General features: G+C 37.3%; 1 protein-coding gene across 1 annotated transcript in view; it reads right to left on the reverse strand.

The window, feature by feature from the left end:
* LOC146384936 (neuronal acetylcholine receptor subunit alpha-7-like) overlaps nucleotides 1–25,735 on the reverse strand; it is a 42,693-nt gene extending 16,958 nt beyond the window's left edge. The window contains exons 1-4 of the mRNA XM_084930408.1: nucleotides 25,248–25,735; nucleotides 16,808–16,947; nucleotides 8,995–9,039; nucleotides 3,460–3,569 (exon numbers count right to left, since the gene is read on the reverse strand). Of these exons, the coding sequence (XP_084786534.1) occupies nucleotides 3,460–3,569; nucleotides 8,995–9,039; nucleotides 16,808–16,947; nucleotides 25,248–25,317 (365 nt within the window). The 5' untranslated portion in view covers nucleotides 25,318–25,735. The remainder of the gene's footprint in view (nucleotides 1–3,459; nucleotides 3,570–8,994; nucleotides 9,040–16,807; nucleotides 16,948–25,247) is intronic.
* Nucleotides 25,736–25,918: the final 183 nt, after the last annotated feature.

Raw genomic sequence — 25,918 nt, forward strand, 5'->3', positions numbered from 1 at the left:
CCCTCTCCCCAGCCACCTCCTCCAGCTTATCCGGGGGAACACCAAGGCGTTCCCAGGCCAGCCGAGAGATATAATCTCTCCAGCGTGTCCTGGGTCTGCCCCAGGGCCTTCTCCCGGCGGGACATGCCCAGAACACCTCAACCAGGAGGCGCCCAGGAGGCATCCTTGTCAGATGCCCGAACCACCTCAGCTGGCTCCAGTGTATACCATTGTAGCTTATTGTCAGCTGGCCCAACAGTCCTGATTCCCATGGCTTTCATGTTGTGTTTAAGGGGCATAGTAGTAAAGACAGTAAACATTTGTGACACAAAGTGGGCAGATCCTGACTTAAAAGTATCTTAATTTGGAAAAGATCATTTGATGTGATTCCTTCTGGGAGTGAAGGATACCAATAATTGACATCTGACAAGTTGGTAAATACATTAGATTGTTCCCTATGCAACCAAAACCTGCAATGCCCATTACCTACTAACCCTTAGCAGTGAAGTGGTAAATCTCTCTGACATGGGGGATAGAGGTTTAATGTCGAGATTTGGTGGGGGTGGAATGAGGGTGGTCCTGTCACTTTGAATTAAAAAAAAAATGCGTGTGCTAAAGCCTTGCCACTGCACTGACCTAGTTTCCCATTAGGGATTTGTAAAACTACATCTTCTCATAATTTTAATCTCCTCTCATGCTTGCTTTCTTGATTCATAAAAATAAGAGTAAATGATTTTACTCCAGATTTATGTTGAATCCATGAAGAATGTCAGTTACAATCTAGGTCTCTGTCAGGAGCATATTGATCATTATCAGTTATCCCTACTGTAAGCTGCTTAATGTTCTGTATCATCCCTTGTAGACACCCAGAGCTCTTGCTTCCATCCCTCTTTCTCACTCATTCTCTCTCTCACTCAGTCATAGGTAAGCTGTAAATCTGTCACTATCTCTCCCTTATGAAAGAATATTTAATAAACTTAAAGAAGCTGAAACAGAAACATCAGGAGTCAAATCTACCTCTATCTTGTGTCCTGTTGTCTTTTTCCCATTGCAAGTCTACTTCTTTGTAAGCAAGAAGCAGTGTATTGTTGCAAGGAGTTAAGTGAAGCGCTGATGCCCTGTTAAATATCATCTGCTTTGACAGGTTAATAATGAACCACAATTACATACCTGTCTGTTTTAGTCACATAAACTGGAGCACTATATAAATACCACTTCAGCGTTTCCTCAAGTGGCCTTGCCTTGCACATTTCTTTGATTAATGTTTAGCAAGTGGACATCCTTAAGTAAGAACTAGAACTGTCTTCCACTTTGCAGTTTAAACTGTAACGATTACTTACTATGGCCAATAAAATAAATGAATAAAAATTATTTAAAAAAAACCTTCCTAAAATTGTCTATGCTGTTGCAACTCCTAAAATATTTTACTGCAATTTCCAAAGGAATTTTAAGTGTTTCAAGACACCTACCAAATTCTTCTCTGAAGTGAATATTATTTCACTTTTTGTTGACTTTATTTATTTATCTATTTTTCTCAGAAAATGCTTGTAGACAAAATCATGATTGATGTGCCCCACAGAGGCACACTGGGTGTTGCTGTTGCTGTTGATTTTTATTATGTCACAGCTGTTTTGCAAAAGGGTAAATGTTCTGTGTTATTTGTTTACTGTGTAGGCAGCTGTCAGTATATGTTATAAAAGTCTAAAATCAGGTTATGTTTGAGGACAACACTGGTGCCACAGAAAAGGTCAAAATGCAAAGGACTCTGGGAAATGATCAAGTCACTCACTGGCTGTAATGTGAGGTGCTTGAATTCTTCTTAAATCTGACCAGATCTAGACGACATTGTGAAGCAGCCCAAGCGCTTTGTATTTCTTCAATCTAGCCAAGCAGAACAATGAGCACAGGAGCCTCATGTCCAGCCAAATATGCTGAAAGAAAAGAGGTTCTGTTCTATTGACCTCTGTCTCAGAGAAGCCAGTGAGCCAGTGTTCAAGAGACAGATTATTTCCCCTTTGTGCTATTAAAGCCCAATTCTTTGATAAAGGAAGAAATGAGCTTGTTCAGATGGATGTTTCCAAGAGCCTGTGGTTCATTATTGAATTGAACTTCCTCTACAACCACGGTGACAGGGCCTAAAACATGGAATTAAGAGAAGAGAAGAATTCTGCAAATAAATAAAGGTAGTACAGAATATAGATTAAATTCTCTCTATTCTTCTGAAGCTTGAAGCGTTATTAGTTTTCAAACTAGCCAAAGCACTGGCAATTTTACCCACTTGGCACAGTGTTTTCAGTAGTCAGAGTCCTATGCTGTTACTGGAAACAGATGCAAAGCCTAAAAGGAGTTATGGTTTATTCCCCAAAGAGGGTTTTTGGCTTGATCATTTAATTAAATGATACTGTAACCAGAGTGATATTTCATCTATAGAATCTTTCATTCTGCTGTGTTTTTGGATACACAGATACATGGCAATGTAGTGTAGTGTTTGTGTCCATTCACAAAAGAAAGCATTTTTTTCTACATAGAAGAAGAATGGCGAAAGAGAGAAAATGTAAAAACCAAAATATATAATGAAATCTAATGAAAAATTAAATGGTAAAAATCGAGTTGAGGAAACAGTGTTGATTATTCTAGTGGGCAGCATGATGTAATTAACAGCAAAGTGGAGGTTTTGTAATGTGGGTTGCCTGTCCTTATCATTTGCTTAAAGTCAGTACACTTTATTAAATACCCACTCTAATTCACTACACTTTACCATGTGAACAATTTTAAATACAAAATGGTGAAATACCAAGAACTGTGTAAGTTGTCATGCCCATGGACTGCAAATTACGTAATGGGTAAATTTAGCAACTATTGCCTGAGAAACTACGTTTGAAAAGACATTATGAAATGTTTTACTTTATTTTGGTCTGAAATAGTTTGTAAGCTTTTTATATTACTGTTTTAGCCAATTAATTGATGAATAAGTATTTTAGCATGGTAAAATAAATTGCTTATTACCAAAATTGGACTAACAAATTCTAGTCATGATTACTGATTTGCTGTCATTTCAAAATTGTGTTTTTTAGCCTTCAGATTGACATTTTAGCCAGAAGATGGCTTTTAAGTTTTGGCTTCTGCAACCTCCAAAAACACAATTTCCTTTTCTCAGTCCTTTATGACTGATAATGAAAAAGTATATATCAAATTGTATTCAGTTTTAAGTTGTCAAAAGTCAGAATAGTTTTTTGTTTGTTTTTTTGTTTGTTAAAGAAGATTTTTTTCTGTTTCCGGTTGAAATATTTAAAAGCCATTTGAGCAAGGCATGTTCTTCTAATGGTATTAGAAGATCTATATATTAACTTATAGTTGGATCTGCTAGATGAGCATGGTTCTAATCAGTAAAATAAATGAACAAAAGTTACTGGAAAGCAATGAAGTGACCCAATCACTAGCCTGATAAGACCAACTCAAAAAGATGAGAATGTAACATACCTGTTGTACAGAAGAATATCTGGGACCCACACTAGATTTGAAGGGAAACGGAGATTCTGAACCCCGGGGTAGCTGTCTGGGTTCCATGAGAGGTAAATGTCTGTCCAATGCTGAAAACAAAGTGTCAAATTAGAAAAAATTATATAAGGCAATGGAAAAGTGGAGGGTCAACAAAAGTGACATGTGAAGGAAACTTTTTCCCACCCTATATATTCGTGGTACAGTTGCATATATATCACATCACTGGTATTTCATAGCATTTTTTACTGAAACTATATCCATGCATATTATTGCTTTACCTTTGAATGACCAAAAGTATCAGAAACTGCAGTAGCAGTGATATTAATTTATGTTTCACATGGTATTTGAATCCTCATCTCAACTGATCTGAAAAGTTTTGTGATTAACCAAGAATAGTTATTGTAGATAGATTTTCTATAGCAGATCCTAGAGGATGAGGGTGTACAGGATTCTACTTTCCACTCAAACAATGTGAATATAATATTCAAAATGTTTGCTATGGATTTTTTTTCTTTGTCAAATCACTGTAAAACTACCACAAGATTTTTTTAAGTACTTCTAGTAAAGTGTTGCTGTATTAGATACTCCTCTGTTCGCAGATAAGAAGCTTTTTAAGTCCTTAACAAGAGGACAGCTTCAACCCATTAGAAGTCAAATATTTCCTCTTCACACAGACTAATACAGCTGTTGGCTCTTCTACTTTGTCTCTAACTCTGATAATGAAGCTTGGCACAGAAACGGTGCCAGGCCAGCAGTTGTTGGCACTAACCATGTGCAGTCCCATTTGAGCCTAGGTCAGTATTCAGCTAACTGAACACAGCATCAAAGAGTTCAAAAACACAAAGAGTGAGTGTGATATGTGTTGCTTCTGTGCTTATTTTCATTACTTATAATGCACAGCATGATGATATATGATCCACAGTGGTATAAATACTGGAATTCATCCTGGCATCTAAAAGTATGCTAGTATTATGCTTTTTTCTAGATCTGTGTGCAAGCACACGTGTTATCCAGATTAACCACAATATTGAGCATGTCTTTACTATACAATTCACTGTTTGGAAATCTAGTTGTCAGGGTATTCATGTGGACAGACCATTCATCCAAACATTACATTGCAATCACATTTACTCACGGCAAAGGTGGTTACAGGATAAAGTGCTTTGCCATATTACAAAAACGGCTTAGGAGTGGCTTGACCAAGTGTATTCAAACTTAATAAAATCCATAAATTAGTGGGTCACACCCAGTCCATTGAGGTCTTGTCCCACTACTTGCAGCAATCAAAGAATCTGCTGCTAACATCCGAGTGACAGACACTACAAGACATAGTTTTTCCATGCTCCAATGAGTTGGATGTGTTTTTGCTGCATGAGAGCTATATGGTGTGTATATAAATATATGGTGGAGGCATTCAATTGCTGAAAGCACAGGGCAAATTCCTCATGTACCAACAAAAATCCCCAGAGCTAAAGTAGCCACAGTATATTTCGGATCATCTGTTTGTGTGTATGTATATGTGCATGCATGTATTTTTATAGTGTTTTTTTTTTCTTCCATTTAAAAGGTTTAGTCCTTGTGACTGTCAGCATGTTTCCACACCATCTGTCAATTAAATATACAATAGAAAATGATTTCAAAGATATTCCATCCATCTCAAATGGGCCTGCTGCATATGTCTGCACTCACGCAGCTAATGACTTAATCACTACACTTGTCATCTGTGGGCCTTGGCGGTTTGGTGCTTCTTTTCATGTTCATTGGCTGGAAACACACAACTAACAGCCAACAGAACTAATCACAGCTCACTAACTTTGTAGTCTGTCAGGAACAGATGAGGAGGACTGAAGGCTATGCAAGGTAACAGCTGTCTAAGAATAGGTATGGAGTTGCATAACATAAATTCAAGACAGCATCACTAATTTGAGAGTATGAAAGGCTGATTTTTTTTTTCAAATTCATATATGACACATGTGAGTCAACTGCAAATCCAAAGAGGTAACAGAGGTAATTGAAAATGTAGCACTAATCTGATTTTCGTTATTTGCAAGGGTGAATTGATTTTATTTGTACAGCAATGGCCATATTACTATATAAATATTCTACAAAATGTTGGTTTCATAATCAATGGATTGTTAACAATAACACAATTTCAGATACACTATTTTTATTTGTTTATTTGTTTTTTATTTTCAGTGCTGAGTATTTCAGTCACATCTGGATGTAGAACAATCATTGACTGATAAACCTGTAATCCCAAACTTGTCCTTTCTTTGACTGTCTGGCTGACTTTGTATGAGCTGGTTAATGTACATCTTAGGTCTCTCTCAAAAATTGCAATGTCTGCAAAGCCCCCTTAAGCCATTGAACCATAGTAGATGCCGGTATTAAAGAGGAGGCTTCCTGAATAATTGATTTATTCAACTTGTAAGCTAGTCAGCAGCCAACTCAATGTGACGGCTGTGACATACTTAATGGGATCTTCTGAGTGTGGCTGTTGTTATAATGAGACTGTTGTACCTACCTGGCTGGTTTGATGTAACACTTTTCCTAGAGCTACTAAATGCTGCAATCCATATTTTTTATGCTATTTACTTCTTTGCCAGTTTCTATTCTGATATAGAAATTCTACTTAAGTGGATAAGAGATAGGAATTTGTCTGACAACAGCATAGCAACCACACACAGGTTTTGGTGGACTGTGTTGAAGCAATGCAAAGTTTTTAAAGAAATTATGAAGGTAGTGCTTGGAAATATATGCAAACAAAATTACCACAGATAGTGTGGCATTTGCTGCAACCTGCAACCTAAGTCCACAGTCTAATCCATGTTTCCCTTCACACATACAGACATGTAATGTTTTGACTGGACTGCATAGAGTAATGTGAAAACAAAGTACACCCTTACTGCTTACATGGGAATTAAAAGACAGGTGCTACTTATCAAATAGATTTGAACAGTTTTAGCAGTTTGCTGGTTTAGAGCATTCAGGCATATTTTAATACATGCAGCCTCCCCAGGAATGGATGTGACTGTAAATTTACCGCAAGGTCAGACCAAGAAATGCTCAGAGAAATTGCAAAAAAAACCCTAAGAGCTGCATCTCAGATGCTACCGGCCTCAGTTAACATATTAAATGTTAAGGACTTGTAGAAAGCATGTCTTGTTTGGAATGTTTGCCAAGATAAAGCTCTCCTCTCTAAAAAGAACACAGCAGCAGCTTAGGTTTGTGGTTTAAGCCAAATGGCCTTTGTAACAATGTTTTTTGGAAACTTGAGTACAAAGTGGAGATGTGTGACCATAAAGTTCCTAATCCACATTTGGCAAAAAAACAAACACAACATACAGTACAAACACCTCATGCCAGCTGTCAAGCACAGTAGTGGAGGGATACTGATTTGGACTTGTTTTGAAACCAAAGGACTTGGACAACTTGCAGTCATGAAATCCACCATGAGCAATGGCTCAGTCAAAGTCCAGACAACAACCTGAAATGTGGCAGTGCTTAGGATAGATAAGTGGAGTTGTTCTTATGTAGTACCTTTCTAGCCTGTTTGAACACTCAAAGCTCTTTATACAGCATGTCTCATTCAAACGCACATTCATACAACCATTTTTTTCTACATCTTACATTCATATTCCGATGAACTCATCGCAATGGCGACCGTGGCTCAGGGGGTTGGGAAGCGTATCTGTAACCGGAAGGTCGCCGGTTCAATCCCCGGGCTCTCTGTCCTGGTCGTTGTGTCCTTGGGCAAGACACTTTACCCTACTGGTGTTGGCCAGAGGGGCCGATGGCGCGATATGGCAGCCTCGCTTCTGTCAGTCTGCCCCAGGGCAACCGTAGCTTGCCTCCACCAGTGTGTGAATGAGTAGTGGCATTGTAAAGCGCTTTGGGTGCCTTGAAAAGCGCTATATAAATCCAATCCATTATTATTATTATTATCAAGAGCAACTCAGCGTTCAGTAACTCATTCAAGGATACTCTAGCAGACTGGTGCAACCAGGGATCAAACTTACCAACCTTCTTTTTAGTATATGACCTGTCCTACCTCCTGACTAACAGCCACCATGGAGGGCTCAGCATTAACGAATATCTGCAAACCTCAATTAACTAAAAAAAATGGAATATATCAACAATATCAAATTTGTCCCACAATGACATGAGAGACTAATGAAGTCATACAGGAAACAATTACTTCAACTTAGTGCAAGTTATTTCCAGTAAAGGTGAGTCTCGCAGATTGACTTTTAACAGGAATCTACATATTTTGTATTAAAGACCTCTACACCACAACAAAGTAAAAATCTGAACCATTGACTCTCTACAATGAAGATATTGTGTAGCAGTTATGCTTTGGGCAGTATTTAGTTAGCATGGATTGGTCCACTTACCTCCTTAGGGAACACGGTAAATACAGATCAATACAAAGTTGTTCTGAGTGGTCAAATTTATGATGACATATTTCTGTGCTGATGGCAGTGATCCTGGACAAGCTGACAATGAACCTATCCACAAGACACTAGGGGTTTATGGTTCAGTGGTTTGATGTGTATGAAATGGATGTGAGTCACTTCACAGTCACTAGAACTCAACCCAGCTGAGCACCTATGGGAGATTTTGGATTGATGTGTTAGACAGACGCCGCCAAGACCATTATCAAAATATAAAGTGGGAGAATATCTTTGGGAATATGGGAATGCTGATAAGTCCAGGAATATCCCAGAGACTGGCATGTAGTGGCCTAAAAACTTAAAAAGTAATGTCTTTCTTTGTCACCTGTCTGTAGGAACGGCACTATTTTTGTATTTCAGTGTGTGACTGTATTAGTTGAGGAGGATGTTGATTTTTCTGTGGCTTTAGCCTCACCTTCATAGCACAATGACCTGGATGTAGCCAAGCCATGACTATAATTAAGACATATTATAAGTGTTATTTTAATATGAGTTGCCTGAAAACATTATGTTTGTTCATGTTCTGAAATAGGAACCAAGATTTAAAATTTGTATTTTAAATGTTGAGAATGTCAAATCAGATATCATTTTTAAGAGTAAAACAAAGGTAAAATAGAAAAGCTTAAACAGCAAAAGAAAGTAACCCAGTGTTTTAAATCTTGAGTCCTGAAAGAATATCTTTGAAAATGTATTTCTATCACCTTCCCCTGCTATAATGCTGACAATAAATAGCCTTATTATACCATGCTATTATTAAATATTATATAATATCATATTATCCTTTGTGATCCATCTTAACATAATTTTTCCTTTATACTTGGCAGTTAAAAATGTCTGCCATAAAACTGCATCGTGCTGTTTCTTGTTTGTTCCCAGAAATTGTTTTTGTTAAAAACAAAAGGTTATTGGTTGTAGCTTGTGCTATGCCTTCAAGAGCAGTCAGATGTGTACACTTATTGAAAATATGAATGACACAGCCCACATATGGCTTCCAAAAATATACTAAACGACAATTATTGTGCGGTGATCCCACAAAAAAGGACTTAAAAGTGAGACGTACCAGCTGCAGCCAGGCATTTGTTATCAACACTTGGTTCTTTTCATCCTGGAGGGGAACAAAAGGAGACGGAGAGAATAATCAGCAGTGAGTTGACATGGGTGCAGGCAGATAGTAAATGACAATATTCTACAGGGCAAGAGTAAAAAAAAACAAAGAAAGAAATTATTCACTTCTGGTAAACATAAGGCACAATAATGAGACAGATCGGCAATGAAGTCAAACAGCATCTCATACGAGTCTGAGCTGCCGGCTAACTGAATGACAATGACGCACTCTTTCAGCATTCTCTTATTTACAAGGTTTTTCCATTGCCATGTCAAAGAAGTAACATATATCAATATTTTAAACAGAAGCAAAAATAATAAAGAAACAGGGTCAAGCAACAATTTCCATTGACAATAGACAGGGTGAGTGCTTTTCAAGAAAGAGATGAGCATACAGCCATTTCTATCCATATTGTGAAAGTATAAATACACAGAAGCTCCTAAAGTCCAACTCATGGTCAAATGTTCAGACGGAGAAAAACAGAGAGGATGGCTGTTGATTCTTTTATGATTCTAGAAGTAGGGAGATGAGAGTGAGAGCAAGAGCAATAAATGCAAAAAATATTCAGAGAAAACTGATTTCAGAGATGCTTCAACAAAGCAAGTCATAGAAGAAATAGTAGTAGTAGTATTGGATAAAGAGAGACAGGAACAATGCAGGAGGAAAAACTGAGATGTGAATGAACTAGAGTCTGTTTTGTGAAATCCTACATGACAGCAGCACATTTTGCTCCTTGTGTTATGCACTGATACACTGGGTTCATGTTTTATCACTGCCTTGCATCTGAAACACTTGCAAGCTGCTTGTGGGTAACTGGATGATCTCGTACTGTGTTTCTTCATTGAATAGCCCCTTTTTAACATTCATGGATTCATTGAAGTGACTTATCACATTATCTTCTACCCATGACCGAAGCTGGAATAATACAGTTATTTCAACCCTTTCAAAACTTTTCCTTTAAAGTTACTGAGATAAAATCATGAAATCAATTTGCTGTACTCTATTTTTCTCTGTTTGTCAGAACTAAGCTTCTGAACAGTGTTCTGTCTTATCAGACTCTTTCACGCTGTTACTTTTATTTTTCTCCCTGTGGATGTTCAGGATTTCTTATTTTGTGAAACAGTCCAAGTGGTGAAGTATGGTTAGATATGAACTTACAGGTCACCTTCAGATGTTTTTAAGACTATCTTTAAACATTAGTTGGGAGACCACGTGTACACTGAAATATTTGCTTGGAATGATTCTTGATTTTCATTGAGATGTTAGGAAAAACCTTTAAGATGTATACAGTAGCTTGTAAACTTTGATTCTATATTTTACTGCTAAATAGATTTGAAATACTAGAAATGAATCACTGTCACATATATCCCCTCTGTTGAATATTACTTGCCTAATAGCATAATCTAAAAACGGTAGTCAAACAGTAAATAGTACTTTGATAATGTTTCCGTTAAATTGTTTTAGAGAGGCGTTGACATATTCTTCACAATAATTTTGGAGGATGTTTGAGGGTATTTTAAGTCCTTTATTTGAGTAAAACTGTCCTTTGTCACTGATCTTGTTCACAACTTTTGTGTACAGACTTTCTAGTTGCAGGCAAGTAGAGCAAGGTTTCTGGTTTGGTGGCCTCAGGATCTCCTCTCTGCAGGATTAAAATATAACAAAAACAAGTCTGAGGCCATGGTTCTCAGCCAGAAAAGGGTAATGCACCTAGAAGGATGAGTTCTTACCCCAAGCAGAGAGTGGAGTCGGAGACTGACAGACTGATTGTTGTAGTGTCAGCACTGATGTGTCTGCTGTACAGATCTGTTTGTTGTGAAGAGTGACTTGAGTGTGAAAGGAAAGCTGCCAGCTTACCAGGCAATCTATGTTCCTACTCCCACCTATGGCCATGAGTTTCCTCTGGGCTCAGCCTATGAGAATCGTTGAGGAGCTCAGCAGTAAAGGGGTCATAGTAGAGCAGCTACTTCTCAGTATCCAAAGGATCCAGCTGAAGTGGTTCAGGGATCTGACTAGGATGCCTACTGGGCACCTACTAGGTGAAGTGTTTCAGGCATATCCTAACAGAGAGACACCCCAGGGCAAGCACAGGACGTGTTGAAAATTATACCTGTCACTTGGCCCTCCAAAATCTAACTCAAAATTTAAAAGCTACTGCCACTGCACTTAATATTGGCAACCATGATTTTCTATTTTCAATAAAAAGGCACAATAAATGTATTAACAAAGCATTTTTAGATGCTCATTTACACTAGAACTATAGTAAATTAAAGTAAATATACCATATAAAATAGGCAACTGACAAAGAAGAGAATAATTTCTTTGTGTTTACCAATATAAATCAATTAAAACATATTTTGCATATAAAGAATCCTAAACACATTTGTTCTGCCTCAGCACTATCTCTGATCTGGGTTAAGCCAGAAATTATCCTCAACATCACAGGAAAGCGAAGCTAGCCAGAGGGGGAAACGTTCTTAAACAAGTGTACTGACCCATGGCCCTTTTATCTATCTAGTGTGAGGTTCTGATTGGTAATCAACCAATTTTGAGTCTGAGTTTTCCACCTGGGAAACTGCTATGACACCATACACAATATTGAATCCCCGTGGTTCCTGAATGAGAACATAGTACAGCCAGTGATATAAACCCATTTCCACATGGACACATGAACTCTAGACAGTGTCAAGAGAATTAGGTCAGGACATTGCACCTTCTTGCATGCAGTGCTTAACAGGAGTTAGTCTGCTTCAGATGCTGCCCATTACTGGAAGTGCTCTATTTGATTTAGACCTGTGTAGAGCCTGCAACGAGCAAGCAAATGCTTGCAGTGATTCACCTATTCTCATATGCAGTACAATCATATATTACACAGACTTTCTACTAAGGGGCTGATGGCAAAACTGTCTAATATTTGATCTGATAAGGTTGGACACTTGTTTTTTCACACGCAGCTACATGCTGTAATATCTTGAAAAAGCTCAGGGCACAAGTGCATTTGTGAAAATGCACTTACATTTGTGAAAATGCACTTACATTTGTGAAAATGCACTTACATAGGAATTCATGAGAAGAGATTTTAACAAAAACTATAACTAAACCTAAGTCATATGCAAAAAAAAGGAAGTTGTGTTTGAAGTTTATAGAAAGAGGTATCTCTGTTTAGTTACAGTACAAGTTATAATGTGTAGGATACTGGTCTTGACAAAATAAAATTCTGTAGATTATGCTACCCTGTCTCTACATGTTTTTTTCAGTCTTTCACTAAAAAGAGGATTTTTTTTTTCACATAGGTATATAATGGAAATTCTGAACATACTTACTATACATACTATACATAGACACACACACTCAGGATTGTGGTTACCTCAATTAAAAAAAACAATGTAAGTAAATGAGATTTTTTTTTTTACAGTTACCAGTTTTATTCTTATTCTAAATTGTAAATGTAGCAGCACACACCATACAACATCGAATTTCATTAACATTCTCTGTCATGATTATCAGGATGTATAATCAACTACCACAGTTTTCCAAAGGTTTAACTTTGTGTCATCAGCGACAAGCCAAGCAAAGCACTGCTTTTACTTCTCTTTGTAGTGAAAATCGATTCTCACAGTTTACACCCCCTCATCCCCCTATCCCTCTGCCTCCTCAATTCCTCCCTAACTCCCCCCAAACTACAATCTTATCTCCACCTGTCCTTTCTAATCTCTGCTTCTTTTAAACAGGCTTCCTTCTCCACGGTTGAAATGGAACAGCCTTCTATTGTATACATTACAAAGAAACATTTTATGTCCCTCTGGTGTGCAACCTAATGTACAGTTTTGGAGACCTGGCTTTGCTTTAAGGTTGCTGTGTTTTTGCTCTATTTTGTGGCTGACCTCTCTTTTTTTGGTGTTTTGTGGGATTTCACTGAGCTGCAATATCAGCTCTGTGACACCCGCTATAAACACTCTAATCTTTTCATAAATCTACTGTGATTGGTTTTTGTAGGCTGTGCTTGATGGACACTTGCATTTAATAACAGCTCTTTATCTGTATTTCACTGCAAGCGATACAGCATTCAAGGCTGAAAAATGTAATACACATATGAAATAGTTCTTTGTTTGAAATCTTCATGTGCATTTTCCCCCAGAAACAGGATTTCATCTGTGGAATTCATTCAGTTATATCCCCAGCTTGGAACAATAGGATAACTTCCTACCTCTTTTTCTTCCAATCCAGATGAAAGGATCAATATTTCAAAGATAGAGAATCACCAAACAGGGAAGACAACAAATTCTAAAATCTGAAATAAATAATATCTTCTTAGAAAACTCTATTGTGCTTCATGTACTTGCATTGACTTTATATTTCCCATCAGTTTCTTTGAATAATAGAGCTTCATCAGGACAAAGAATAGTGAAAATTTGTTCTTGTATATACAGGTCAGTGGATACGGTCATGCTTCTGCTGCAATGCATCAGTTTATCTGAAAGAGGAGCATCTCTCTGCAGATACTTTATATCTCAGGGTTGATTGAATCAAACATGAACAGAAGCGAAGAAGTGCCTGCTCTTGTGCAAAGAAACATCTGTTACAAGCATTTTTTCTGACTATTTTAATCTTCCTCAAGAGTCAAGAATCTTCCTCCAGAGTTGTTAAGTAATACTATTATCCCAAAGCAAATAGACTTCCATCTTACTTTGAATGTAGTATGAGCATACTTGGCAGTTGAAGAAGAATTATCCAAAATGGTTTACTTAAGCATTTATGACTAGTATTAATATTTTTTAAAATTATCACCACAGCAAATTCTCATTGTGTGAAAGTATGTTTTTATAACAAAAACTTGTTGAGAATGTGTCTTCAATGAAGCGTTTTTGGCAAAAATCCTGCAGATGAGTTTTTAACAGTGGAATTGGCCATGGTACATCAAAATTGTGACTGTTATATTTTATCACGGAATCATCTTCATTGAGGCAATATGATGATTGTGCAAATTTAATGTTGATAGCCGGGTTAGAGCTCATTATTCATTTGATTTCATATTTAAATTTATAATAATGTACATGTTTTTTTTTCAATTAATTTTATTTCTTTTTTAATGTAAAGCCCTAATCAGTTAAGAACGCAACACCTATAGTATTCAAGTATAAATGTGTGATAAAGTAAAATTGCAAATATTTATTTCTCATTCATAGTTGTTCACTCAGAGGTAAAAGAGAAACTCAAAAGAATGAAAGGGTATATATGTGTTGTCCTCAATTAAATATATTTTGTTACATATCTGCAATGAACTTTACTGGTTTCCTAATAAGGTGCATGAGACTCATGGTGGCACTTTATACTATATGGTTACCAGTTGTCCATCAGTCTGTCTGTGTATGCCATGGACCCAGTGGGCATCAACCTGCCCTATTTCCATGGTTAGAGAGTTACCCAGGAGCAGATGGAGGAATCAAAGGCCATATTACACACACATTGCAATTATACACACATACATATACACAGACACAGCGAGGTTTACATTATTTACAGATGCCCAGTAAGCATTAATTCATCTGGTTTTGCCAGCTTATTCATTATTTATCAAGCCATCTAACAGCACAACAATACATAAACGACCAACACACAAACACACAAACACACATACATGCACATACATGCACATACATGCACATACATGCACACTATACATATTTACATAACATAAACTACAATAACTATAAAATAGTTTCAAAAGAAAAGAAATTTGTAGTCATGTAACTATGTGACGAGTTCTTCAGAAATTCCATGTGGAAGCTGCTTGGTTCTGATTCTCCATATGGAAGCTCAAGATCTAAAATGCATTAAAATGTTTTTAGTGTGCGCTGTTTGAGACTTCATATTAACAATAGAATTAGAATAGGAGTCTAGTGTATGAGACTTACTGTACCACTATGTAGTTATCATGAGGAAACCTCATGTCTTGTCACAGGGCTGACTCTGGGATGTGACAGGGTGTCGGCTCGGCTTTTTTGGTTGAGTGCCCTGGCTGTGTGGTGGGGCCAGAAGGCAGGAGGTTTGTGTGTTTTTGTGCAAGAGTAGGTGTATGAGATGGGGAACAGGAGGAAACACTTGATTGAGTGCAGAGCAAACACTGAAGGAGCAAAATATGAGATGTGACAGAAAATCTACTCAAACCACAGAAGTGTCAATTTAAGAGCTGTGGGTTTAACATTAAAAAGAGTGAAGAATGTCAGAGAAAGGGAGGATTGTGCCCTATTGAGCTAAATGGTGTGTGTATGGGTGTGTGTTTGTGGGTATAAAATGTAGGACACAAAGATAAAAATGGATGCTTTAAGTCAAGCTTTTCTCTCAGGGTACCACTTCAAATGATATCCATAAAATGAAGAAGACAAACGCAGGTATTGTATTGTGTTGTGCAGGAAGTGTTTAAAGGAGTGGCTACCAGCAACCAGCTAATGTTAGGTGGCTAATTAAGTATTCAGGCTGGCAAATGTTGTCTGGGATCGAAATATGCAGTCAAAAATAACTAAATCTGTCTGTTGAGCACTCGAATTATTTTTTCCATATGCCTTAGCTTGTTGACTAGTTAGGAAGACATGATGACATTGTTAATCAGCTCTAATTTAATATAATGATGCTTTGGGGTAATAAGTGTTTGAGGTGACAAAATAATTTTAAAAATTGTCAAGTAATAATATATTCTTAGGCTGAGTCACCATTATGAAACCTTCTAACCTCTGTTTTAGAGGTTATTTCTCCTATTTCTGGTGACAAATATAAGCAGCAAGTTAGCATAGCATAGAAGAGCAGAGTTCTGTAAAGAGAAAATAGCTGAAGAAGAAATTAAAATATCTTACAATATTTGATCTTTATTGTTTTTTTTCTTTTCAAAAACAACAAACTGAAAACTGACAGGAATCAGTGTTTGACACTGTAGATAACTTTTACCTTGAAAACCTTCTACAGGAATATCTAGAGAGGCACTCTATACTGCCTTTGGTTAGGATATGGTTAGCATGTTCACCATGTCAATCTTTAATTTTCCCCCTTGACTGGGTTTGACACTGTGGGAATAATAGTTTGAAGTTCAACTTCACAGTTTTAAAGAAGTACAAAAGATGCATAAAGAAAGATGAAATACCTTCAATATAAAAAAAAAAGCCTAAAAGACATGCATCAGGTTTCACAAAGTAAGACAGCATTATAAGCCCAAAACACATATAACGCTGGGCAAGGGAGGTATGGAAAGAAAGTGACAAATAGATGAGAAAATGTGGGAAAATAGTGTTTTTTATTTAATCAAGGAGTGCTATTGCTTCATTTTCAAGTGTAAGTTGGAAAAGATTCACGTAATCAATCTTTTGGGATAAATATTTAGCACATTTGCACCGACCTGCATGCAGCCTGTTGCTATCACCCCTGTTTTTTTCCCCATTCTGTTATTTTTCATTATTTGGATTGGGATTAATGAAGTATTCTGATTCTAATAAGAGATAAGAACCATTATTAGAAGACCAACACCTTTTTGTAATCCTGTTATTAGGGTAGGCAATAAACCTCAAGCTTGTTTTCAGTAAAAGTAATCATCCTCTCAAACTGAACTAACAGCAGTGGCTTCTATGTGCAACTGGCTGCGAGATGAGTGTTTGTTGCAGGCAGTGTGCTGCTGTACAACTTGTCTTAAAAAAACCCTCATCCTCTGTGTTGATCTCCAAAAGTAATCTTTCAACTGTCTTCAGATATTCTCGGCACTTCACAACACACAGAGACTCACCACATCAATAATCTGTAGCAAAGTGAGGCCGAGTTCAACCACAATGGGTGCAGAGTCGTTTTGGACTGGTCTCTCAAGTCGATTGTAGTTTACCATCAGATCACGATACAGCTTTCTCTGGTACACTCCACCATGACAAACTGCAGGGAATAAATTGAGAATTATAACCAAAATGAAGCAAGATAGTCACTCACTTTTTAACTTGTACTGATTTGCCCTATGGTAAAAGAGGAAAACGAACTAGCAAAGGAAACCAAAGGAACAATGGTGCAAGGAACTGATCAATTTAAATTCTGCTGTGCACATCCTTTTTCTTTTTCACTCAATCCAGTAACTTTGTAAAACAATCAAACAGTTACTCCACCCATATTAAATCTAATCAGCACTGTTATTGCAGTTACAACCAACATTGTTCATGCAGTGTCAAATCCTGCAATAAATACTGATTAAGTCGCACTATGGTGAATGTGATGAGCACATTAAATCATTGAACTTTAATTGTGTTGACCGTGTTTCCCTTTTTTCTCTCCCGTATTCATTATGCCTCATCAAGAGGTTTACACTGAACAATTACAAGTAAGCACAGTCCCTCAAGCAAAAGCAAGCCCAGGCAGTCACGAGGGTATAGCACATCCACAATGCAAAAATTTTTTTTTATCAGTGCTGCTGTCGTAATTTGAAATATAATTACTTTGAGTGACGGTCAAAGCAGTGACTTTAACCAAGTTGCTGTTAAGGCCCTTTCACAGCAGGCAGGGTGAGCAGGGTAAGCAGAGTGATGATGGATGGGGCAAATCGATGGAGCTGTCATGTCACACAGCTGTTGAGTCCAAATTTCAAACAGTTTTTGTGTTCAAGTGTGACTCTGGTGGTTGCAGCTCTAAGTGTGTATCTGTTAGTGTAACCAGACAAAAACAAAAAAACCCACTATTGTTATCAAACTAGTCTTTACAGTCAAAGCTTAAACTGAAGTAAACCTGTGTTGAACATTATTATATACTTGTTAGAATTTTTAATCTGAATCTCACAGTTCAGCTGTATTATTTAGAATATGTGAATATTTTGTGCTATAATGCCTTGCAGTGTTGCTTTTGAAAAAGACAGCAACTGATATAAATATAGAACAAGGGGGAATTTACACAATCAAGGCTCTGGTAAAACGAATGGAAGAGAGCCATAACTTTAGGTTCAGTGAACACCAAGACATAAAAATCTGATGAAAAAACTTTAATAATGTTTGGTGACTTTGGATTATGTCACAATGACATAAATTATACAGAGTACCAATATAATTACTGTTTCGGGCTCCTACCATAGCATTTGAATAAATGCCATGCAACATACAATGAAAATCCTGACTATGTTCTTCCTATAGTAACATGTAGAAATGTGTGCGCAACACAGATGTGAACATCAAGTGTATAGTTTCTTCTCCAGAACAACAACACTGGCTTCCCATTTCAGCTGTTTTAAAGCTTCTGATTGGCTCTTTTGAGTTATTGGTGGAAGAATATATGGACTTTATATATTTTATTTAGGATTCCTGGGTTGCTTATCTCTCACAGTCTCTCTGCTTTGAGGTCCCCAAAACCTTAGAGCAGCAGCTTCTCTCATTAAAGGATGACATTATATAATTTTCTAAACTTCTCTACTTCAGTGTCATTTTCAGTCACCGCTGAAAAGGTCTCAGTCTGCATCTCCCCAGTGATCCATGTCCAAATTAGATGTTGTCTTAACATATTCCAGCAATTACCAAGTGACAGCCAAGACGTGAGTGCACCGACAATGACTGAGTGAATGACTAATTAGCTAATGAGGCAAAAATAAACAAAGGCATCTAGCTGTTCATTTGTGAGTGAGGGTGTTGGCGAGTGATAGGCCACTCCTAAATCTTGGGGTGACAGGAAATCTCCATAAAGGCTGAAAGTGGCAGCCAGCAAAAGTGTTGAGAGTCAGTAAAATGAAGTGAGCCACGAAAAAAAACAAGCTGAACAGTAAAGAGACCTGTCAAAGAGCCACGACAAATAATATACATCTCTAAATGGGTGTCAACATGGCAATTAATGAAATCTGTCCTGCTATGAACCTTCACAATTAGACAGAAATATCATGCGTATGTGTATGTGTGTACTTGCGATGTGTTATTGTACAGCAAACTTAAGAAAGCAGACTTCAGAAAAATAATGAAATGGTAATAGCTGCATGCCATCTACAAATTTAGAACATTTAGGACTGTTGCTTCTCCGTCAAGGAATGGGCATCCTGCGAACATGATATCTGCAGAAATCTCCACAACAACTATAGGTTCATATTTACATTAGAAGAAAAACCCTGAAAAATGTTGTGTTAAAAAGCAACAAAGATCCTGAATATAGCACGAGCTAAATTGTGTGTTATAATTGGCTATAGTTTATTTAGCTGTAGCTGTTTGTAATTGTTTCTGTTTCCTGCACAACTGTAGTGAGAGCTTAGTTTGCACTAGCAGCAATAAATCTTGTTCTCAGTGCCTGTTGGTCTGCCTTTTACCACCAATTCTGTTCATAATATTTATGGACAGAATTTCTAGGCACAGCTAAGGGTGGAGAGTTTGGTAGAGCTGCTACTCCTCCACATCAAAAGGAGCCATTTAAGGTGGTTTGAGCATCGGACCAGGATGCCTCCTAGGCACCTTCTAGGTAAAGTGTTTCAGTCATGTAATGGAGATCTAATCTCTCCAGAACACACTAGAGAGATTACTAGGCTGACTGGTTGACTAAAATACAAATAATGCTCACAACAAATGCCCCTTTGTTGTTCTTCTTTTTCTTCAAATACACGACTGCACATACAGTAAAACCTAAGATCTTAGAAATGCTTGATGTTGTACATGTGTTAATTATTGTAATCTAATAATGTTTACACTCTTTCTAGTGTTGCTGCAGCATACAAATCTCATTAATTATGTTAATTCTTAACATAGGGAGAATTAAAAGGCAGCAGTTTTCAAGGAGCGTAAAACGTCTATGTTGTATATTAACCTCCCTGAACTACTATAACGCTTTAGCTGAAGATTCAAAAAAGTCATGTTGTTCATTTTTCTCTATGGTAACTTCATAATTCCTTAAATATGTTTTTTTTTATATCTTTACAGAATTATATTTTTGTATCTGATGTTTACTTCTATTATCACGATAAATCCAAAACTACAGTCCAAAAAAGTCGATCATTACCCACTGAGAGAACAATGCCAAAAAACACTTAAGAATATTAACTTAAAATAAGAAATATTTTAGGTTAGTTTTGCTTTTAAAAGCAAAAGCTAGGGAAATATTTTCTCATGCTCTGTGGGTGGTCTTATCCTCATTTTTTTTTTTTTTTTACACAAATAGCTACATCCTCAAAATATTCATCTTACCCTCAGAGCCTGCCACTGACATACAGGATTCTGCCCCAGTTTTCCATCGTCAAGTCATACTTCCATCACCCAGATTGCAACTGTAGCTCTTTTTCAGTTTTAATTAATTCATTCTGAACTCAATGATACAGATGCACAGGACGTATCAATACAGTGTAGTTAACAGCAATGAAAATAATTTTTTTTCTTTTTTATTGTCTGGATTCTACAGCAGCAGACAGAAAGACAATTTAGTTTATAAGTGGTTCACCCTTGAAGTTGTATGCTGCCTTTAAAATACTACACATACTGGCATCTGTACTGTTGTCATTCTTCTTGGCAGAGAAAACAAATCATAATCTCTCAGTTACACACAAACCTGATGCATGTTGGACATTAATCATTTTCATGTACTTAAAATTAGGCTTAAAGTAACACAGCTGACAGTAGAACTGGTCTTCCTTGGGGTGCTTCTCTTATTTTCATTTTTTCCTTTAATTTCTAGCAATCATGCATTTTTTTTCACAATACTACATATTACATCCATAAGGTGGAACTCCAGCAGTTAAGTACAGCATGTCATTTCCTAAAGTTTGCCCCAAAATCTATTCCTGTCATTGTGTCCAAAATCTTACAGTTGTAATTGCCATAACTGAACTGAAAACCATATATTCTTCGCTCCTTAAACGACACTAAAAACTTTGTTTTACAAACTGAAAATATATTGGGGGAAAAAAGCAAATTCTTATCTGGGTTTCCCATCTTACTGTACACCATATTGCTTTTGCCAGCCAAAGGGAAACCCTAACAGCTTTTGGCTTCCAGCAATAAAAGGGACACTTGAAGACAGCAGGCCGAAGACGGGCTTGAGAAGAGGAGAGTCAATCTTTAATGCCTGCAAAAGGTAGGCTGGTTTACACAGAGTAGTAAAAAGTGAATTTCACAGGACAATGAATAAAAGACCATTGTACCACTTTAAGTGTGACCGTCAGCGAGATTGCAATGAAAACAATCTGTTGTCAGTGTTTACAACAACCGACAGGGAAAATTGAACCTTGTTTAAAAAGCTGATAGCTGGTGGAATAAAGGCCCTCATACCAACTATCAGTGGTCCTTCTTGTGAGGTATGATCTCTGCCCAGAAAATTGTCACTCGCATTTTGAGCCCTGACTTCTAAAACTTGTGCTCCCAAACTGCATTTCCATGTTATCAGACATTACATTTGTTTTTGGCATTGTACAAATAGGTTTGTATTCAATATATCTTTGTTCAAGTGGTTGCCTTTCTTCTGTCAGTTCTTGTCAGGCGACCAGTCACATATTAAATAGGGTGTTACTTGTCATTTCTGTGTAACCCAGAAAATAGACAATTAAATGTGGTTACTTTGTGAAAGTAAAAGGGTTTTCCTGCACCGAACAGTAAGTAAATACAAAACTAAGCAGTGAGTAAAAAACAAAAACTAAAACTCATTAAAGTGAAAAATTATGCTTCCACATATTACTCTCCTACATCAAAGTTTTTTTTCCCTTTGAGTGGAATTTGTGGACCTTTGGAATTCTGTTGTAGTGATATTACACTTCCCTGCTAATGTATCTGAGCACTTACTTTAGTGGTATTGGGTCAATGTTGCCTCACAACAAGAAGGTCTTGGGTTCAAATCCACAGACTGGCTAGGGCCTTTCTATGTGGACTTTGTATGTGTTCCTGTGCAGCTTCCTCCAACAGTCCAAAGACATGTTTGGAGTTAGGCTAATTGGTGATTCTGAATTGGCTGTAGACGCAAGTGTGAATATTTTCTGTTTTACTGTGTTAGCTACCTGATGAGGGTGTATCCTTCCTCTTGTACTTAACCATGAACTGGGTAAGTAGAAAATTTATGGAAGGATTTTATTATTTCCCAGAAGCATAGTTTCGGTATAACTAAATATCTACATATCTAGCATATAACACATATGTAGATCAAACACAAACAGTTTTTCCTTGTTGGGTGTTTTATTTAATTTTACTTCAGTGTTTATTGTAGAAATTCACATTAATATTGTACATTTTGCTGTGTGTGTTATTATAGTTTTCCTCTTAAATACTCCTACAGAGTTAGGATCACAACTGCAAGCACATGAAGGAATGTACATGAAAGCAGATACCATTCAACTAAAGAACAGATATCATGACAATTACCACACCACAAAGACAGATTAAATATTGATTAGCCTTGGCGAGTCTGAACATCGAGGAAGGCTGGCCAAGTTTAAAATCGAATCACATTAAAGCAGATGGTTTGCAAACATCTGCAAAAGATCAATACATATCCAGAATTTGAAAAGCAAGAAAGACAGCCCAACTGTGTCTGAGTGTTTCAAGTAAGTTTCCTTGAGAATATCATATGAAGTCACTTTGCTGGGAAGTGGAAATATGTTTTTAAGGAGGTTTTGCCATTGCTCTAGTCAATACAAAAACATGATTTAATAATTCCAAAAACAAGTTGTCTCATACTCTTTTTTTTGTAAGCAACATTGATTTGTGCATTGAATCTGCATTATTTATTATAAGAAATGTTCTTTAACCTCCTAAGACCCGAACTCTTCCATGGCATGCATTTTTAATTTCTCTTTGATATTTGGGCTGATGACCTGATGAATGTAAAAACAAAGAATTAGCAGATTTTTTCTTTTTACCTAATTTTTGTTTCTAAGAAAAATGAGAGCCACATATGAGGATATTCGTTTAAAATTTCGATAGAATAGTAGCAGTATAATGTCCTCGTAAGTGGATATCAGGCGCTTGTAGAGCAAAATTGAGTATTTTGGTCTAAATAACCCAAAATGTGATGTCCACATATGTGAACGCCAGGTCCTAGGAGGTTAAAGCTGCATCAATTTTTTTCTAGCCACTTGGTGATGGTGTAACAACCTGTAAATAAAACAGACAAACTTTCAAAATAAAACTAATGAGGGATTTAAATGTTATCATCCAGGACCAACATTTTTCATTAGGCATGGTGTGTGACCACCAACAGTTTACTTTGTATTCTGATCCCCAGTAAGTCCAGAGGGAAATGTCTCATGGCCTGCTAACTATTCCACTATGGTCAGCATCTAGGTACCAGTCTTTTTTTTTTTTTTTCTTAACAGCGCTAATCAACCTAGAAACAGGTTTGATGATGCTGCTGTATATTGTAGATATACTAGAATTGAAATGAAGTAGTATTTTTTTTTCTTTTATTTATTTTTCTTACTTTTTAATAGTTTTTTTTATATCTTATGTATGTTTATTGTTTAATTCTAATGTACAGCACTTTGTGTAAGCTGTGGTTATTTTAAAGTATTTCATAAATAAAGATGGTATGGTATGGTATGGTATGGTATGGTAGTTAAACCCAACTCAAAAAGGAAAGATGTGGGCTAAAGAATAAACTGAAAATTGCAAAATTCAGACAAATACTCAGTTTTCAGCAGCCATTAACATTTGTCTGAGTCACTCTGAACACAGACCCATGAGTCATCCCAGTTTTGTTTTCAGTCTTAATCATTTATATCTAACTATTCAAAGAGAAATTGTCCTTTGAACTGTTTTCATCATGGCCGACTCTGAATCAGCTGCATACACCTAAATGTTGTCAAACACAACAACAAAAATGGCTACCCATTTAGGGTGTATACATAGATTTTTCAGGATAATAAGCAATCATGCTACACTGTCTCATTAGCAGCTTAAATTTTATGGTAAGTCCACTGCAAATAATCATGTTCAGTGAGCTATGAAAGGACTAGATCCAGACCATATTTTACAGACTATACTGAGAGTAACTACTGTATGATCTGAAAGGACTGTGTGACTCAGTGTTGCTGGTAGAAATGCACATTATTAAGAAAAAAAACAACAACAACTCAATGATGCTCATTCATTGGGAATAAGTGCCAGTATCAATGAATAAGCATCTTTTCATTTCAGGACAGCTTAAATCCCCCTTCAAAAGGTGTCTTATGAATTATGACCAACGTTTTGTGCAGCATTGTAGGGCTCAGAAGACAAATCCCTTAATTCATTGAGTAATGAAAAGGGTTTGATGCACTACACTCGAGACAATTTCCTTGAAGATTCACAGACTCATCTCGTGAACAACATTTAACTTCACACTTGTCTCTTAGAAACTGCTCTTGAACATTCTCCAGGAAATGCCCCTCCTCCAGCCACTTTATTATACAGAATGCATGTTTGCCTGCTTTTGTAATAGCAATGTGGCTTCTTAGAGCTGTAAGCAACCTGTTGGGAGAAGCTGAGAGGACACATAAGCATACAGCACCCTCCTTACTTGAAGTCATACCATGTTGGGATATTAATCTTGGAGCAATTAAAACGTAAAGAAATCACTTTTTGAAACTGGCTGTTCAACACCCCCCTCCACCTCCCCACCCTCTCAATAGCAGCAAAACAAAAAAAGACTACTGCACAAAGACAGAATATAACAAGGGATTCAGACATAGACTTTTAACCTCGTCTGAGGGATCTCTTGCTCAGTTCCACTGTAGTCGCGCATTTAACAATCCTTTAATTGCAGATTACACTGAAGGGATGAATGGCCCCATGAAATTCGTGCATCACCGCCGGGACGCCCTCCTTATTGTGGGCCAGCTGTCGCCACTCTATTAAAGAAGGTTCACTCACTATCGTGTACGCGCAGACACATGCAGCCACTGAGCCATGCGCTGCAAGCATGGAAATCCAGTAATACAGCACTTTTAATCGTGGCAATCTTTAGGGATTCACTCTTTGCGCATATAATAATATACCGCAAATATATAGCCACACTACTGATATTACCACGCTGACTTAACATTTTAATCAAGCATTATTATTATTATTTTTATAAAAGTCTCTACAGTATGTACAACTCATGTGCATGGCTTTTTTTTTAACACACTGGATACAAATCTCATGACCGATAAACATCCGAACTAATCCGAAGTCTGTCTTAAAACATGTCAATCCATTGCTCCTCTCTCGGTCTTTTTGGCCATCTTTTCACGCACGCATACAGAATACAGACCGAAGGCTCCAGTGACCCACCTTGACAGCAGAATGTTGCCCACAGGTAAACTCCAACCAGTACAAAACCAGTGCGTTTCCGAGGCTCCATGGCCGCGGCGGAGCACAACTCTTTCTGTAGCCGCTGGAGATGTCAAACTTTGAGGGAGTGCAGCTTTGTCAGACTGCTGGTGCTGCTCTCTCTCGCTCTGTTTCTCTCTCACTCTCACTCTCTTTCCCCTTGTCGGATGCTGGAGGAGACGCGCGGGCACGCACGCACACACCCAACGTGTCTTTTTGCGTTTGGGTCTGTTCAAAAGTCACATCGAATTCAGCTCTCTTGTACTCTTTCTGCTGCTCTCACGCGTATTTTTATATCAAACATCTCGAGCCTGACCCTCGCGCGTTTCCGGTCGATTGTGCGTGCGGTGATGATGACAGCCACCTGTCCGATAGCTGCTGCTGCGCAATACTTCGTCAAGGTTTGTCCCCTCCAGTCATTTCAGGCTCATTCTCATCTTCTTTATGGATGATGACTAAGGAACCGATGAACGCATAATCTCAACATGCACACATTTCCAAAAGAGGACAGCACGCCCCCACCCAACTTTTAAAAAAACTTTTTACACACTTTTTATTTTTATTTTTTTAATTGATTGACTAAGCGGCTGATTTCACACCCAGTGTAATAAAAGATCTCCTCCTGCATGCCA

The sequence above is a fragment of the Perissodus microlepis genome, chromosome 6, assembly GCF_051167445.1.
Source record: "Perissodus microlepis isolate ML-2025 ecotype Zambia chromosome 6, ASM5116744v1, whole genome shotgun sequence".
In the NCBI taxonomy this organism is placed as follows: Eukaryota; Metazoa; Chordata; class Actinopteri; order Cichliformes; family Cichlidae; genus Perissodus; species Perissodus microlepis.